Here is a 19,325-nt window from a genome sequence, read left to right as displayed (position 1 = left end):
TTTTGGTGTTTTAAGCATTGTTATAATTTAGCTATTTAAAAATAGCAGATCTACAAGCTCAAATAATTTGGCGACCCCCCGAGGGGTCGCGACCCACGGGTTGAGAACCCCTGGCTTATCACAGCAGCGTGACATCATCCAACCACCGCGTGAGTAGGTTATCACCTAAAAACTTGAGTATGCGTGAGAGAGACGGTGAAAGGGGCCAGATAGATGGATAGACAGAGAGAGGGCGAGAGAGGACAGATGGATAGATAAGAGGGAAAGAGTGAGAGAGAGAAAAGCCAAAAGATATGGGTGATTGACGGGGGCACAGAAATAGTAAACAGAAACTATGCATGTGACTGATGGATAGCATATAGCATAGATCAAATGCTACCACCCTTACCTATACATCAGCACTTTGATCCCCGCTCTTTAGTGGGTCAAAGTGTCTATCAGATTTATACATCCCATCTGTCTGCCCTGTGAATGAAACAGACACGGCCATTTTCCACACATCTGCAACAGACACAAGAGATTTATTTGTTCAGGGAGTGCAGGTGCAGGCACGCAAAGTCAAAACGGTTTAATCAGCTTTGGGTGCCTGAGATGTGTGGACAGCAGAGCAACTGAGTGAGAAATTGATGAAGTGAGCATACACGGTAGCTTGTGAAGATGCATGAAGGCAAAGTTAGTCATTCATCGTCAACAGTAAAGTCAATTTCCAGAGGAGACCATTGTTGAGCAATGGCTTTGATTGTGTTTTTGGCATTGAAGCACAAGTCTGACATAATGCACTAAAGTGTTAATCAGCAACAATATCCTAGAGTTGCCCAACATTCTGTAAAATCTTGGAGGAGTCAGACACAAACATAAGCATGTAGTAAATGTTTGAAATATAGTGGTATAATTTAACCCAGGTGTTGAGAGTCTTCCTGTTTTTTTCCTCTCTCCACTATCGGTGAATAACCTGACAGGCAAACCGATCCCGCAGTCTGGGTGCCTCAGTTTACTGCGTGGGGGTGAAGGACTTCAATGAAACACAGGTGTTTTTCACTACGTTTTACCCTATACTTTGATTTGATATGACGGTTGTGCTGCATCTAATGAAATAAGGGTTAGTGAGGGCAATGTTTAAAATCTTCTGATCTCACTGTTGTCTATTTAGCTGGCGAAGATCGCTGATAGTAAGGACCATGTCTTCCCTGTGAATGATGGATTCGAGGCTTTGCAAGGGGTCATTGATTCGGTAAGAATTTCAAGTCTGCCTACACACATGTCCGAGGAGCATAGATAATAAATACACAGTGCTAACCAGCCGTAAAGTGGAATGCTCAAGGCAACATGCATTGGAGGTCCACAGGAAATCAGTCTGGAAACATGGAATTCATATCAGTCTTCCCATCACTGTGACTTCTTCTCTGTCCGTTAACGCAATTGATCAAATAGCATTCAGGAAGAACAAAATAGAAAAATATAAACATCAATATTCCATCCATCAAGTCTTGCCAGAGAGAGGATTCCAGGAAGATCTGCCAAACTGTGACTTCCCTACTTTTGATCTCTCGCTGCTGGAATCCACCCAGGCAGGATCAAAGAGAGTTCACTGTATCGTTTAAAATCCAGTCTCAGCGGCATTGACTTATTTTTCGTATCCTCAAGACTGAGGGGTGAAAAACAGGTCTTTGTCGTGCGCACAGGGGCCACTGTCACACAGTTAAGGGGGTTTGTCAAGAAGAGTTAAACGTCAGGCAGCTGACAGTCATATGGAGCACATTAGCAGCTGAACTGAAAACTCTTGGATCTGTCCCGAGAAAACGGGTCAGTGGGTCGTAAATCACTTTGAGCTTCTGTCTTACAGTGCATATATGTGTTCCTATAGTATGTGCCATACTGGTATGCATGTGGAGCATGAGAGATAGTAGTCACATTGCAACCTGGATGAGCATCGCAAATTTGACTTGGTCATACAATGAATAGCAAAATTATCAGATCTACAAGCTCACAATGCGTCACATCATGACACTTTGTGAGCTTGTAGATCGGCTGCAAACAAAATAAACAATCAATGACTGATGTTTTGTAACTGTAACTACATCTTCCTCAGAGTCATGGAGATCACCATTTTGAAAAACATTTTGAAAAGGTTTGCGTAATCAAGGATTCCACTGCAGAACCTTAGATTACGGCAGCTGGGTTTACAGCTGTAGGTGTTACTATGGCTATCTATGAAAGGACGAGGCTACTTGCCTTGAGCTGAGGTTATGAGAGCCGTTGAGGATTGTAGATTCCAAATGTTTTCCTTCGCTGCGTTGATTCCAAACGACACTCATGACCTCAGTAGTCTTATTTCTATTCTCGATGTGACGTCACTGCTGTGGCGTCACGCCCGCTCTGTTGTCGTGTTAACAGTTTGATTATTTCTGAGTGTATGACGGATGAGGGATGCCAGGTTGAAATAGTTAAGTAATGGTGCCGTTCCAAGTCATCACTCTTCACTCATAGAAACAAACTAACCCACAATCAATTTCACTTCACCTTTGCAGATACTGAAGAAGTCCTGTATTGAAATCCTTGCAGCAGAACCTTCCAGTATCTGTGCAGGAGGTAAGAGAGAAATATGGAGCTTCTGACTCTGTTCTCATTTGTCTTCCGAACGCTCCTAAATCAGACATCTTAAGCCTATTCATTATACAACAGGAAATACAAACACAATCTTACTTCCCAGGGCCACTGTAAATAACATCCACACAGTAGCAATAGCTTAATCAGCCTTAAATAATTATCTAACCTCAGCAAATTCAGGAACACACAATTCCCCACTGCTTACTTCTAGCCACTCATTGCACATTGCAATTTATGCAAGTGACCATTTTCTTTGATGCAGAAGAAAAGTATTTATATGACACATTGTGGCGGTTTATGGGATTGGCTCCAGAGGGGCCCAAGACATTATACCCACACGACTGTACAGCAGTCTCACTGACCACAACATCTTTCTTCACAAGGCATTCAATGTGGGAATATGAATTTAATGGCTGCTGTGGCCAGGAAAATCATGGGTTTGTGGACTCTTGCTTGAATGTCATACTGAGGAGTGAGGTTGGTTATTTCAAGTCTATAATGACCCTAAACACCCGAATCACTCATCCTTCCAGCTGCTACCATCAGGCAGGAGGCTTAGGGTCCTACTAACTAAAATAAAAGTACAATAATTAATTTGTGCCCTCCGCTCGCTGTGGATATAAGAAAATAACCCCTACCCACCCTCCACAGCACAACATTATTGTTTATGACTTTATGGGAATGTATTTTTATGAGTTTTGTATTTTATTGCATCTTATGTAATTCAGTGTTATTATTATTGTATACTGCCAGAGTGCCAAAGACAAATTTCCATTTTATGTAAACGTTTATTGATAGTTTGCTTCATCTGAATCTTTGTCTGGCTAAATGAGTTTAGTTGTACATTCATGTTTTAAAAATAAATGCTGTTGTGTTTCTTTTCTGGTCCTCACCCCTGCAGAGTCTTTCCAGGTGGTGGTGAGAGGAAATGGATTCCTACATGCCCGGAATGTTGATAACGTCCTGTGCAGCTTCCGAATTAACGACACCCTTACTAAGAGTGAGTAGAAAACTGTTATACTGGATCATACGCTTTTGTGTAAAGCTGCTATTTACTGTACACAACATTGTAGTATGACACGAGTATAAATTAAGCATAATGATGAATCAAATAATAACTTTTGTGCTGACTTTGGTTTGCTGTCTAAGATGATGTATATGAATTATCCTGTGTGTAAACCTGGATGATATACACATTGAAACTGATAAGTGGGTTAGGATTCAGAATTTGTATTAAGGGCCTTTCAAACGGGAAGCGATTTAACACGCCTATAGTTCATTTTCAGTGAGACCTGTTTTCTTTTCTGTACGCACGGAGAAGTCAAGGGGCAACATCACAAGCGTATTTACATGAGCACGGCCCCGTGAATTTGTTGCACGCGTGCTCGTTACGCTTGCGTTGTTGCGCCCCTCTTGAGCAGACCTGGAGGGGACCTGTCGTTGATCCAGGCGATAAAGTCTGCGTTCATCGCTTCCTGTTTGAAAGGCCCTTTAGCCTATCAACTAAAAACAGACCCAAAGATCTGTTGATCATGATATGTGACTGAATTTCCTGAAAATTAATGTTATTAATATAGCTGAAATTACACATGATCAAATGAGTAGCTGTTACATGTTTTCTATGTTGTTATTGATGCATGTTTTTTAAATGGCACATCTTGGTTTAAAGGTCTGGAATGGGGCTAAAGATAAAAGGATGAAGTGGATATTGTGCCACACACAAGGAGAGGGGTGGGGGGGGGGCATCTTGGTCTTTCAAGTGGCCTAATTAAGCCGTTTAACTCATTTCCTAGAAGGCACACCACTATAGCTGCAGGAGGTGCTGTTCCGATAACAAAGCACAACTTTAATTAGCTTTAAGGCACAAACAAGTTTGCCGTATGTTTGTACACAAGCTGATGTGACTAGCAGCCATTGTTAACCTCATATATATCTTTAAAACTAGGGGTTGTCCAAAAATAAACTGGTTACACTGTGAATAGTTTATAGTATGACTGAAATGCATTTCTTTTGATACCAAAATAAATGGTATTAGGCCAGTTGTATAGAACAGCATGCATGTATTAAACATGTATATATCGATCAACAGGGAGAGCTGTTTGAGATAACGATAATTCATCATGACAATCATATGCCTCCTCCTCTGACACAAGTTCTGACTGTTCCTCTGTTTGTATGTATGGAATTCCGTTGACCATTTTTTGGGGGAGCGCACATTTTGGGTCACTAGTCAACATCCGGCGTATGTCTAGGCTTTGCTCAGAGACACTTTGAGACATAAACATGGATGGATGGGCCCACTGGGCCAGGAGACAAACTGGTGACCTTCTGAAATCTTACCAAACAGCTTCTGTACCCACTGTTACAGCTGCCCACACTAGTACACAGCTCAGCTGATGTGGCTCCTCCAATCACAGCTCAGCAGCATTACCAAAGTTCACGTTAGTATCTTCACGATGCATAGAGCTACTCAACCGACACTGGTACAGTATGCCAATCAGAGTTCACCTGACGCTGCTAAGCTCACGTTAGCACACCAGAACATTATTGTAGCCTTGTTCACAACTGGGCCTGGCACAGCCAGTAACTTGCCATCCATGGCTACAAATCGCAGACACGGTCTTGTTTCTAAAATATCCAAGAGAACACTGATATTTTTAAGTACCATGGTTAAAGTCTTTCTTGAGGGATATGAAAGGCATCCAATGATGCCTAGAACCTTACACTGAAATCAGATTCTCACTGTAAGGAAGGAGTACTACTACTCTGGTATTATGTCAAGCAAATGGTTAAAAGCATCCCACTGACAAACAGTAGACATGGAAGCAATTTAGGTGAAATTGCCTCCTTATGTCCCTCACATTATCCCCTGTACACTCCTCCTCCAGCATTGTGGTTGTGTTTACACTAAACTCTGTGGAACATATTTACTACACAGTGAAACTGAAAATAATTACCGGTAGGTCACTTCACTCACTTGAAGCTTCAGTACAGCTAAACAAGACTTTGGAGTAGTTAATCTGTACTCTGCACTCCCTGACCCTACCCCACATCAGTTCTATAAATTACAGAAAAATGCCAAAAAGTGAAGAGGTACGCTGCCCTACAAAGCCAAAGTGCAGTAACTATGGGAAATGAATGGGCAAATCGGGAAATAAGTGATATTACACTAATTGTAAATATGTTCCTGAGGTAAATGTTTATCCCCCAAAAACGAATAGAATACGCACATCACTTAAGAGAGGTGCTGGGTTCAAAAGTTGAAAAATAATGTTATACTTTGACAAAAATATTTATCCCCCAAATTACGAAGGCTAATTTGACCTTTGCGATACACAAATAAGTCGGTGTCCAAAGACAGGGCAGCACGGTGTAACTACATGTGTTGAGCAGCTGAATAGATGTTTGAGTCTATGTCTCCAGGAAAAAGTAGCAGCAAACAGACAGAGCCACTATGGTCTTTGGCAGGGAGAGATGTACTGAGCATTCCATTATTTCGGTGACAGATGTTGCGATGGCTTAGTGAACAATATACATCTGTAGTATGTGAATAACAAGGAATACTATGACAAATTAATCCCAGTATTATTTTCTCTAATTATTTTTTCATTTAACAGCCGTTTATCGTGTGTCAATATACTCTAGTTTAACAAATCAAGCATGATTTCCTACCATGGAATGTGACCCTGGAGACATCATGTCTACTTTGTTACTCTAAGATCGGTCTTACAGGGTCATCGCAATATGTAATTCAATGCAATTTATTGAGTAAGCTTAAACCTTGCGTGCGTGTCTGTACCTCTCAATAAAACTTGACCCCTTGTGCTCTGGGAGCAAACAGAGCAGTAAAGAGGGCTGACATAACGTGTTGTGACATGAAGCAGAGGTGTGTTCCAGCATCTTCATCTTTAAATGGATTAAAATGGTAGAAACATGACCTAAGTTGTTAGTCCTTCAGTCGCATGTACTATTAGGCCTCAGCCCTTTGAATATTCCTTTAATGATAGGAAGGCCAATCAGAGTGCAAGGTGTGTACTGGCAGAGATGAACCCTCAATGGGATATCTGGCCCAATGTGTAATGCCGCTGACCTTTTCTGGCAGCATCGACCCCCTCATCCTGCATGGCGTTTCTTGGAGACGAGCAGTCATGGCCCATGCGGTGCTGCTTGTGTTGATTTCCTCAGTTCTGGGGTTCTTTCAGCCAGAATAAACAGGCTAGTAGCTACCGGGGGCGCCAATGATTACTGGATCTGTTTGCCTCAGTGCCAGTTGGACACCGAAAAACCAAGATTTAACTAAAAACAAAAGCTGTGTTTCACAGCGTCTGTGTTGGTGTTGTCACTTGTCAGAGACATACAAATGCATGCAGACAGTAGACAACTCGCTCAGTTTGAAGCTATTCAGGTCAATTTCATCATCTAAATTTCATCATCCGACTGTGACAAAATAAGTCTGCAACTCTGCACTTTAGCGGTTTGACCTGTCCAATACTTCTCTCTAGGTCGTCCTCAGGAGCCCTCCATCATCGCTTCCTGTCATCCCGGTTCTCCATACATCCGGCCAGCTCGTTGGTGCTTTGCGCTCCTACGCCTTTCTTGAGTACATCCAACACATGCCCATGTGTTGGTTACCACAGCACTACTTTGCTAGCTGGCAGTTCTTGATGTCTTTGGCAGTGTCCTGCTAGACTCATTCTCCAGGCTGATACTTTCTGGCTCACCCATGGTATTCATACAGGGTATTGTTGGTAACATGTGCCCTATTGCTGATGTTAAGTACTGCACGCAGCATTCTGGTGTAGCACCTTTCTAGAGACTTCTGCAGGGTTGGCTTCAGGGTCCAGCATTCGCTGCCATATAGAAGAACAGATTCCACGTTGCATATTAGAAGCTGAGTTTGATTGGTCGGAGGAGATTGGAGTTCCATACACTGGTCATGCCATTCAGGCCCCTCCATGCAAGTGCCTTCCTCACTTTCAGATCCTGCTCGGTTGAGTTGACCCATGAGCCCAGGTACTTGAAGTCCTTGACTTCCTTCAGCACAGTTCCTCCTGTTGTTGTCAGAGGTGGATGATCCGGGGAGATGTTATAGGTGTTAACCTATATAACCTATAACCTAATACTTCACGTCAACTGAAGCTCATCAGTCAGTGAACTGAACTAAAACACAGCTAAATACTAGCATGATATGAGAAGAAGTTTGTGTCATTATTCTTTGGTGTGCAAATGAAGAAAGTAGCGTCAGTGGATAGTAGCCTACCGTCTTGTGCCACAAGACAAGAGACAAATGTTTGGCTGGTGTTCTGATTGCATTATGACCTATTTCCCTTCTCCTGCTCTAGTGGTGAAGCCTTTGGTAGTAGAAGATACATATCTCCTCTGCCCTGCACCGATACTTCGAGATGAGGGAATGTAAGTCACATGTTTAATTCAATGTTTCTTCATGATACCTGCTGCATGTGACAATTATCAGTTACATATACTGATAATTGCAGTTACCCTGTTTTTCTTTGCAGCATTTTTACTACTTCAATGGCGGCTGATATATGTCTGTTAATTTCAGGGCAGCCAACCTCTATGTCAGCATGAACAAAGGTCTCAGTTTTATCTCCAGTTCAGTTACCATTACAACAGTGGGCTGTGTGAGTACTGTACATTATGCCTGCACAGCTGAAATCATTTCTCCCAAAATGTTGTATTCAATGTATCCCTAAAGAACTAATTCTTTACCTTCCATCTATGTGTGATTTCATTTCACCAAACCCATTTCTTTATCACTGACTACAACCTATGTATCGGTTTATATTATTCAGATTTAGTTTTGAGGTTCATGGAGATCTCTGTGTTTTTCACAGTCCGATGGGACCATCCTGGCAATAGCTCTGCTCATTCTGATGCTACTGCTAGTGTTAGGCCTACTCTGGTGGTTCTGGCCTCTCTGCTGCACTGTGGTGAGTAATCCCAAAATATACAAAAACTCTTGTTCCCATACATGTTTTTTGGGGGCTTATATAATGTGTCTCTGTATTGGGAAATGAGTTGCACACGAAGTACTGATATAGTAAATTATATATATGAACCACTGCTGTACTGTATGTCTGTCTTCACCCTCAGTAGACCAATCAAATCACAGCTCACACCACTACATGCATCACTAAACACTTTGTACAGACAAGGAGATCTGTACATTGCGTTAAGTATAACTAGGAAATCCCCAAGTGAAACTCGTGAAGAGTGTGACAGTTATATTGTAGTTGATTGACCCATGCAAGTAAAAACAAATATCTTTCAGAATACCTACATTGTTCATGTGAAGCAGTCTTGTAATTGTAAAACACTGTTGGAATGCAGTGATATGATGCACAGACAGTAGTAGCGGGCACAATGTCTTTTCCAGTTCTGTTCTGTCTGGCTAACGCCCCTATAGGGCATCTTATTAACCCAAACAACATTCCCATGGTGAGAGGGTTGGGGTCTATGTGTCAACGTAGACGGCATCCAAGGCAGATGACGTTGGGTCCATTAGCACGAGAGGTCAAGGTCACCTGCTGAAGGAGTAGTGTTAAAGTAATTATGCTGCTGTTGAAATAATTTGTGTTTCTGGGGGTCACAGCTGTGAAGCCCTCCCAGGTCTTGCCTCTCGGCATATTCACACACTCAAGATGTCTTGTTATGTTGCTAATATCAACTATTATTACAATGAGGTTGGCAGTATCCCAGAAAACAAATCTAAATCTTTTGGATTTTGTCATCCCCAGGCCCATCTGAATTGTCTCTCTCCACAATCTATTTTACAGTGACAAAAATAAGATGAATTCTGTCTTCACAATATAATTTACTGTACAATGAAAAAAAGAGAAAAGAACAGACAAAATGGGAGAAAAAAAGTCTAGCGTCATTTTAACATTCTACATTTTTACAATGTTGGAAACAGAAAAACTGTGAATAGCCAGAGAAGGATGTGAGTTTCTTTACTACGTGGCTGTCTTTGTCCTTACTTTCTGTGTTCTAGTCGGTTTCTCTCAATTGAAATCCATGCCCAGCTCTGTTTAGAAAAGTGATGCCAGGTTATCATGGCACATCAATTTGGGTTCCAGGCTTTAGAGAAGCATGGAAGGAAATAATTTGTAGCCTGAATTCAAGTCAATAATATTCATCACATTATTCCAGAATTATCTTCAGTGGTAAGACAAATGCATTTGTGGGTCAGGTACCTTTCTCCCTTTCACTACCTAATCAAAAACACACCAGTCCAAATAATCTGGATGGCAGATTTCTAGGTCAGTAAACTCAGTACAAGGATTTTATAAATAGCAGAAGAAAAAAAAGAAAAGAAAAGAAGAGAAGATTCCTCAGGCATTCCTGATGTCGTGTAACAATGTTGTGTGATTGAACGTATTACGACAAGAAAAAAGAAAAGTTGTGTGTGTAACAAATCTTGCTTCCCCTTCTTCCTTCCATTTACTCTCTCTTTCTCTTGTCAGATCATCCATGAGCCTCCACCTCCAGTTATAGAAGACAGTTCGGTAAGAAGCATACTTGGGTTGAATCTTTGCTAGTTTTTCTACGTACAATATCACAAATAATTCACACTTCTTTTCTTCAACCATTAACATCGCTTACATCCATTACATTAATTATTTTAGTATCAGTCTGCAAGTGAGACTTTAAAATGCAGATTGTTAGAGGGAATAATGGGATGATTATGGGATGATTTAATGACTGCCCAACCTTTAAAACTCAATAATTATTTCAATAAGAGCTGTGGTATTTACTTACACCCCTTGGCAAAGGTCTCTAGTCTCACTTTCTTCAAATGTCTTCTGAGAGGCACCGCCCTTTCAAGAACTAGTACTGATCACATCCTGACTATAAATGTGTTTTTCTTACAGACATCTGTTTTTGAATCACTTCCATATCAGTCTTTTGGAACTCTCTGGATTTTAATTTGAAATGCGCTTAACTAAAAGGATTTTTTTATTTAATCACCATGGCTGTATCAAAACATTGTTTCACTCCTAAACAACGACATAACACATGCAGAGAAACACGATTTTCCTCTCAGTTCTGCACCCAGATGAACAGACGCCCTAGTGCAGAGGCATTCCCCGCCTGGCTTGTATTCATTGGAGCCCCTGGCCAAGACGGACTGCAAACCCTAGTCTGTGGTGTTGGTCACAAACTTTGAACCCGCACCACCCGGATGCCAGCTCAGTGGCCATGGCCCTGTGTACCTGAACTTGTAGTGTCCGTCCTGAGATTGGGAGGTCAGAATTCAGTTCTGTGGCCAGGCCATACCAAAGACTATAAAATGGGACCCAATGCCTCCCTGCTTGGCACTCAGAATCTCCAACTCAGAAAAAGGTTGGATTGGGGGGAGAGACCCTACAACATACTAGTGTCATGTCCAGGAGGTGTACTTGTATAACACAGGGCTTGGGGATGTACTTCAAGTCACCTCACACAGTCACGCTAAAGAAATAGGAGATAGGGCACTCTCCCTATGTGTCACATGGCTTGGGGACCATTGGTTTCCAAGGCTACTTACCCGGACCACAATTATACAATTATGCCAAATTATTTCTGGGCCAATAATGTTACAATAAATGCTGCTTTAACAACATGAAAATACATCACAATGGAGCAGGGAAGGATTTCAATTATTGATCAATTAATGACTAACGTGACAAACAAAAGCCAAAACACATCTTATGCCCCTTCTGTAATTTGTCACTATGCTTCTAAACTGTGTCCTCTTGGTGGATTAGACTAGTCCTGCAAATCAGACACATGTCTATTAAAGAGACAAACATCAGCAGTGGTCTAGCAGGCTATGTAATTTCCTCTGACCTGACAAACACGAAGGGGGAGAGACATAGAGGGCTTTTCACATGACAAAAGATAGGCAGTGTACTAGCAGAGTTGCTCAGTGACCAACAGTAATTTGCTTATAGACAAATCCACGGAGGGGTGCCCTGGGCACGGCCATAACCGAGGTGTACCATACCATTAAGCTTAATGGTACACCTCAGCTATGGCCGCCCCTTAATGAACTTTAAGTGAGTGTTTACTTACTGGGTCTGTAAGAACTTTTAAAAATATGATCCAAGTATTATCATAAAGTATCATATTATACCAGTAATAAAACATTCATATCATTGTGCTTTCTCTATCACTTCCACATAGGACGATGAAGACTTAGACTTCCCAAAGAAGAAGTGGCCCACCGTGGACGCCTCCTACTATGGAGGAAGAGGAGTTGGTGGAATCAAAAGAATGGAGGTAAAATCTATTAAAGTTCTAGTAGACTGAAAGCCAAAGACGAAACATGGCTTAGATGGTAGAGAAATAGGGCCTTGGGACCCCCAGGGATTCTTGAAGGGGTTCCCCAGCCAAATGAGTTAATATTGCATTAAAATCATCAGTTCAACCACTTTAACACTATTGGCTATTTGAAAATAGCCAAGCTTATAGATTTGCCATTTTCAAAAGATTTTGAAAATTGTGTCCGGGTAGTCGGTAGAGCTCTCGCCTTTCGCTCACAAGTTCGATCCTGGGCTCCGCCAACTCAGCGTATGAGTACCACGGCTTGGGTGCGGCAAATCGTGTGGGAAGCACTGGGAGATGATGGTAGGTGTGGCACCTCAGCAATCCATCTCCCAGGGGTCTAGCGCATTGTTACGGGGACAGACTCCCGCGTGTTACCGGCTGATACAGACAATAAGCCACTCCCGACCTACTTCTTCTTACATTAAATGTTCACATTTTCAAGAAGAAATATTTTGTGCCAGGGACCCATGTGTGTTGATAACATTTTTATCAACACACATGGGTCCCTGGCACAAAATATTTTCAAATGGGTGTCTGCTGCCAAATACATATTAATTTGGGGGGTCCTTGAGACTGGGTGATAGCTGAGGACTGAGGTTAAGGAGTTGGCACCTTCTATCATAGGTGTTTTATGTAAGGGATAATATCTGACTAGGTGGTCATTGTCGGCCAGCTGCAGGGCTGGAGCACAAGGAAGACAAGGAAGTGAGTTGATCAAATACAATCCATTTTCGGGTACTGCTTCGTCTATTTCTCGCTCAAATGTTTTCAAAAACATTTTTTAGAGCAATGTTTAGCTGCAAATGACATTGTGTGTGCGTTTACATGGCTGTCATGTTGGAAACAGCAGTAAATCAGCGGGGCGCAGCCACACAGCTGGTGCTCCGAGTGTTTGATTAGGCATCAGTCTGTTATAGAGCGGAGCGGTCATTATCCAGAAATAACAGACCGCTGAATTCAGTGATTGACCAATCAGAATCAAGCATTCAACCAAGCCATGCAATAATGAAATAGCTCAGTAGTAACAGCCACATCTACCTACCTACAGTCAACTACCTACTGCACCATTGACTCTGACTCCCAATCATGCTTTCTGACAAATTGTTCGTGTAGCAAGGGTAATTTAACTTTAAAATACTATTTGGATCCTTTGAATGTCTATTCTGGCTTTTGTATGTACCCCAGACAATTTCACTTACGTGATTCAATATTTTGATATTTGATTAATTGTCTCCACCAGGCCGAAGGCATGGGGAGAGAGTATGTTTTGCACTCCGTCCATGTGTGTGTGTGTGTGTCCGTCCGTCCTTCCGTCCGTCCATTACCAGCTAATCTCCTGCACCGTTAACCCGGTTGATACCAAACTTTGCACACACACTCCCTGGATGCCAACGATGAACCTCTGCCCCGCATTTTCCAGAACGGCCTGTTATAGCGCCACCATGAGGCAGCTTTTCACATTTTTTACCTAAAACTGCACCGATCTGCGTGAAACGTTGCATGCACACTCCCTAGAGGCCAAGGACAAACCTTTGACCTGCATTTTCTGCATCTGCCTTTTTTAGCGCCACCAGGAGGCCGACTTTTGTAAAACACATTTTTTTATATTACTCCTCCAGATTCTGTCCAAAAATCTCACAAATCGTTACACAGTATCTCTATGGTCGTGTGCTCAAGTCGGATCTGTCCGATATTTCATATTCCATCCTAATTGGCTATAATTGGCTTTCACAGTTTGCAAGATTGCCCCGTTTTGAACAAAAGCCTCAAATCATGAACGCAGCATGCAATTTACGTGAAATCTTTCACACATTTTCTTACTAGGCTGAGGAATATATCCCACCCTTTTCACATTGGCCTGTTATAGCACCACCAACAGGTTGATTTTTGCAAAACACATTTTTGGAACAAAATGCCTCAAATCATCCAATTGCCATCAAAGGCAAACATGTATATTACTCCTAAACATTTTGCCAAACATCTCACACAGTCCTTTCCTCCTGGTGGAGACCTGTGCCCAGAAGGGCACTTTTTCTAGTTTGAATTCATTTCATACTCCACTCATCATTAGAAAAAGAAAAGAGCAAAAAAAAGGAACTCATACATTCCTGCTCTTGATGACTGCTATTGTCCTTCTAATGAATGGGGAGAACTTAATTGTCTCCACCAGGCCAAAGGCATGGGGAGAGAGTATGTTTTGCACTCCGTCCGTGTGTGTGTGTGTCCGTCCGTCCTTCCTTCCGTCCGTCCGTTACCAGCTAATCTCCGGCACCGTTAACCTGGTCGCTGCCAAACTTTGCACACACACTCCCTGGATGCCAACGATGAACCTCTGCCCCACATTTTCCAGAACGGCCTGTTATAGCGCCACCATGAGGCAGCTTTTCACATTTTTTACCTAAAACTGCACCGATCTGCGTGAAACGTTGCACGCACACTCCCTAGAGGCCAAGGACAAACCTTTGACCTGCATTTTCCGCATCTGCCTTTTATAGCGCCACCAGGAGGCCGACTTTTGTAAAACACATTTTTTGATATTACTCCTCCAGATTCTGTCCAAAAATCTCACAAATCGTTACACAGTATCTCTATGGTCATGTGCTCAAGTCGGATCTGTCCGATATTTCATATTCCATCCTAATTGGCTATAATTGGCTTTCAAAGTTTGCAAGATTGCCCCGTTTTGAACAAAAGCCTCAAATCATGAACGCAGCATGCAATTTACGTGAAATCTTTCACACATTTTCTTACTAGGCTGAGGAATATATCCCACCCTTTTCACATTGGCCTGTTATAGCGCCACCAACAGGTTGATTTTTGCAAAACACATTTTTGGAACAAAATGCCTCAAATCATCCAATTGCCATCAAAGGCGTATGAAGAAATGGCATCCTTTTCACATTGGCCTATTATAGCGCCACCAGGAGGCCACAACCTGACCTGGCTTGGTGGAGACCTGTGCCCCGAGGGGCACTTTTTCTAGTTTCCAATGAGTCCATGCATGAAATAACTAATCAAAAACTTTCAACCCCATTCAAAACCATTAAGACAAAATCAGTCACCAAAACCAGGAACGTGTGTTTTCAATAAGTCTAAGGATGGAGATTGAGGTTGAATGGACTTATAAAGGAGGGGTGTGTGCCTTATCAAATGATTCTCAAATATCTAAATATTGAATCGAGCAACTTAAAAACTGTACACAAAGGTCTGAGTATGTAAAGATTACCCCAGAAGTATTTTAATTCTGCTTCACGGTCAGTACTTTCTGAGTAGAGGAGAGGTACCATCCGATAGGGCTCAGTGATGTGATACAGTAGGCCTATATCATGATATGGCATAAGTCACACTTTGTAAACTATAAATAGTGCTCCTCGGAGCACAGGTCTCCACAGGTCAGGTTATTGTGGGCCAGCAAATGACTATATTCACACAGCAGCCATTTTGCTCTCACGTCATATTTGCGGGTTGGGAAGAATTTAATATCAATTAACTTAATAGCAATCAATAAAACTCATTCTGTGCCACCGATTTTACGTGTTTTTTTACGTTTTCTGGATACAGACAAGCCTTGCTTCCATCTATCGTATGGACGCTTCCCCGGGGCATGCACATTAGACTGTGCATGGCCGTGGCACAGAATGAGTGAACTTAATAGCAAAATGTGAATATGGTCGGAAATCGCCACTCAAAAAATAAAAAGTTTTGCAAAAGAACGGTCTCTTGGTGGCAATGGACAATGGAAAAGGCATTTCATCCTCAGCCTAGAGGGAATGTGCATGCAAAGTTTCAGGGCAATCGGACACTGCGTTTAAGATTTGAGGCAATTTCTGCCACGCCTTCGGCCTGGCGGAGACAACAATCAAATTGAACGGTAGTACCCACTAGATGGTACAGGGGTAAGATTCCTGCCCATCACCGAAAGGAGATTACAGGTTAGCAACTACAGGTAGTTCAGGACGCCCGTTCAAAGGGGAGAGAAACTAGATCGGATAACGTGTTCCTCTTGCATTCATTACGCTCTTCCAGTGACACTCCTCACTGTCAGGTGAAAATAAGTGGTTGGTGACTTCATGTGTATTGGAGGAGACATTGTCTACTACACCCTACCGACTGTAAGTTTTAGCACTGACAGGGACTAACGACTAAATTGGGAGAAAAATGGAAGGTGAAGTTATTTCAAATTGTCACCTAAACCATCTGGTCCTTTGTCTCAGGTGCGTTGGGGTGAGAAAGGCTCCACTGAAGAAGGAGCCAAACTGGAGAAGGCAAAAAATGCCAAGGTGAAGATGCCTGACCAAGAGTTCGAACAACTCCCTGCTCGGATTCTCAACAATGGCATGCGCAAGCCCCCAGGCCCTCGCAAGTGGTACTCACCAATCAAGGTAACATCACAGCCAGCCAAAAGAAAACTGTCTGGGGACTATGTTTGGATAGTCCCACTCCCACAAATATCCTTCACAGATGCTGCAATTTCCGACAGCAACTAAAGAAGCCTAATATCATGTAGATTTGATGATCTCTAGCATCTGTTTATTATGATAAAGTGTCGGTGGCTGACCAAGACTTGCTTAAAGTGTATGTTTCGAGCACAAACCTCTTGCTCACCTCACTTCACGTTGTTACTGAAATAAAGACATCTGCCAAAATCTGCCATTCTGCCCTGGCCAAGCAGGGGTTGCCTCTTGGATGAGCGTTACATATTTGTTCTCTCACAGACCTGGGTTTGAATCCCAGGTAGATACAATAGATAGACCATTATTAATCCCATGGTAAATTCAGTTGTTATAGCAGCACCACAGTAAGGATGAAAGATCATGAAACAAAGATACAGGTATGCGTAGGTAATTATTTTATTTGTGTGTATTAAAAACATTTTCAATTCCCCCCCCCAAAAAAGGAAAGGAAAAAATAAGGCCTTAGAACTTATCAATTATCAGTCACTAGCACCAAGGATGTGTGTTTTCAATTAATCTAAGATGGTTAAAATTGAGTTTTAACCACCTCAAATCCTCACACTCCCACAAGGAATCGAGGTCGTTCGAATATGTGGTTGTCCAGAACCGCCACTATGCCCAAATCTGTGTTAGAGATCCAGTTTGTACAGAACCGCTGATCCAACCGGTATGCCCGTATGTGTTAAGGACCAACTGTGTATATCTTGCTCCATTTTAAGTGTTACGCAACCGAACATATACGTACAAGCCTGAAATGTCACAGTTAAGAGAACAACAAGATGACGTGTAAGCTAATGGTATTTAGGTGACTGCTGGCATACACACCGTGCTTACAAGGACATAAGGGGGATAAAGGCATTGTGCCAAGCCTTCCCAGTCAGCAGGAGATCACTAATAGAAACCAGACACATGCTGGACTGACCTCCGGGGAGTAGAGCTGCAGAGCCAGCAATTCTGTGAGGAAAAACAGCTTTGTTTCTTTTCTCTAAGACCCTCCTCACATTTTTTTGTCAAAACTGTGCCGAATTCACTGGTAAATAACTGTATTATTTTGGTCCACTCCAATGGATTAAAGATGGGTTGGATGACACTGTGGAGTCTTGACGTTCAAGAATCTCGAACAAGATAGAACTCTTTAGGTTTTGTCATTGGGAGTCGGTTTCATGAAAATCTGATTTAAAAGTTTAAATGAAGGTGTTTAGAAAGGTCACCAGGAAGAACGTGTTATAACTGTCTGTTCTCCGTTTCTGCAGGGCAAACTGGATGCGTTGTGGGTGCTTTTGAGGAGAGGTTATGACCGTGTATCTGTAATGAGACCATATCCAGGAGACAAGGTAAGAGCTCTGTGAAAGCTACACAAATAGACATTAAATACCGTAGGCAATAGTCATCTTTGTCAGTCTTTTTTTATTTGGTGATGTAAACTCTTGGCTTGACATGAGATTTGGCAAGAGGGTTGATTTTTTTAGCAACATAAAATGTTGTGAAAATTAAGCAGCTGTGAGCAATAAAGCATGCATTGAAAGGGAGGATGATGGGAAAGCTTGTGGTGGGTTGGCATTTAGACGGCATAGTCTGGCCAGTGGCCACCACAATGCAGCTCCATGCAAAGGAGTCTGTTGAAGTCATTATGAAAAGGTACAAATGTAACTTCCCACAACTGGAGGGTAAGATGTCTGACCTTCAAACATGTAGTCTGTGACTACATAACCCTTTCTTATCCAAAGGAAATTTATAATGAAATAATCTTTCACTTTTTCACTGTTGTCTTTAATGCGAAGAGTATGCATTGCCAGCAAATTTGGAAATGACAACACAACACATTTCCTCCGAGTTGGCTAGTTTACTTAAAATGGCCCGGCAAATGATGTTTCGTAAACAGTTTGTCAGTGTTTCTAAACTAATCTGGTTGATTTACTGCCTATAGTAAAATACTGCGTATATGCATACAGTAAATCAGCCACACTGCATACGTTAATTTACAATGTGGTGACTCGAGGAACATTCTTGGAGACGGCTTCATCGTGAAGGCACACGATGAATTGATCTGGACAGACAGTCAGACACCTGTCTACGATCCTAATGACCCCTCTCCTGCTCTCCGTTTTCTAACTGTTTTCGTCTGGATGGTAAATGTAATACATTTAAGAATTAATTAAGACACAGTTGTTTGAAACTGCCAGTGTGGCCATAGATAGTAGTTAGCTGCGCCAGGCGCCAGGCGCAGCTAACTACTAAAACGGGATCGCTGTAATCCATTTTTTGGCAACGCTAGGCAACGCTTTGCACAGAGCTCCTGGACATGTTTTGCGCATGCATGCAGCCGTTCACTTCCTTGTTTACGGGCTGACAAATGTTGCTATATTATCTCTAATTCTACAGCACTCTCCATGGTTTTGGTCAGAACGCCAATTTTCTGTCCTAATTTCTGACTTAACCAAGCATCTCGTTTGTAATATTAACGCTTCTAAAGAGAGATCAGACAGCGCGAGGTAGTAATACTTCCCGGTTTAGAGGAGAAATGGAAGGTCGGGGCTTTTCAGAGTAAAATCTGCCCATCTGCTTGGCACTCTAGCGCCTTTATTCTAAAGAACTCTGGCAGAATCATAAGTGTTAAAATGGGACTCTATGGGATGCGCGTGCATGTTTCCTGGTGCTGGAGGTATGCAAGGCGTTGCCTAGCAACCGGGCCAGTGTTAAAGGTTGATTATCAGCTAAACCGTTTCATATCGATAGTTACAAAGTACATTAACACGCCATTGCAGTAGATGTCAATTACAGCCTATTATTTAATCCAACGCTCAACGCCATTGCCATAGATCAACGGCAATTGCGCTTTTATAGCGCTTTCAATCGATCAAGCCATAATGCTACTTACATTAGCATCGGGTAGCTAGCTGTTGTTGTCATAACACTGGGTCGCCCATCTTAGAT

At 42.2% G+C, this 19,325-nt stretch overlaps 1 protein-coding gene across 1 annotated transcript in view; it reads left to right on the top strand.

Moving 5' to 3' along the window:
* Positions 1-19,325, top strand: part of LOC306934402 (anthrax toxin receptor 1-like) — a gene marked incomplete at its 5' end in the record, with an annotated part of 37,095 nt that overhangs the window by 9,084 nt on the left and 8,686 nt on the right. The window contains 11 exons of the mRNA XM_079516971.1: positions 960-1,028; positions 1,151-1,231; positions 2,529-2,589; positions 3,509-3,607; positions 7,950-8,019; positions 8,171-8,249; positions 8,463-8,558; positions 10,092-10,133; positions 11,794-11,889; positions 16,152-16,319; positions 17,645-17,725. Coding sequence (XP_079373097.1) covers positions 960-1,028; positions 1,151-1,231; positions 2,529-2,589; positions 3,509-3,607; positions 7,950-8,019; positions 8,171-8,249; positions 8,463-8,558; positions 10,092-10,133; positions 11,794-11,889; positions 16,152-16,319; positions 17,645-17,725 — 942 coding nt within the window. The remainder of the gene's footprint in view (positions 1-959; positions 1,029-1,150; positions 1,232-2,528; positions 2,590-3,508; positions 3,608-7,949; positions 8,020-8,170; positions 8,250-8,462; positions 8,559-10,091; positions 10,134-11,793; positions 11,890-16,151; positions 16,320-17,644; positions 17,726-19,325) is intronic.

The sequence above is a fragment of the Electrona antarctica genome (assembly GCF_951216825.1).
Source record: "Electrona antarctica genome assembly, chromosome: 12".
Lineage (NCBI taxonomy): Eukaryota > Metazoa > Chordata > Actinopteri > Myctophiformes > Myctophidae > Electrona > Electrona antarctica.
Note: the sequence above shows the minus strand (reverse complement) of the source record. Positions and strands in the feature narration are given on the sequence as shown.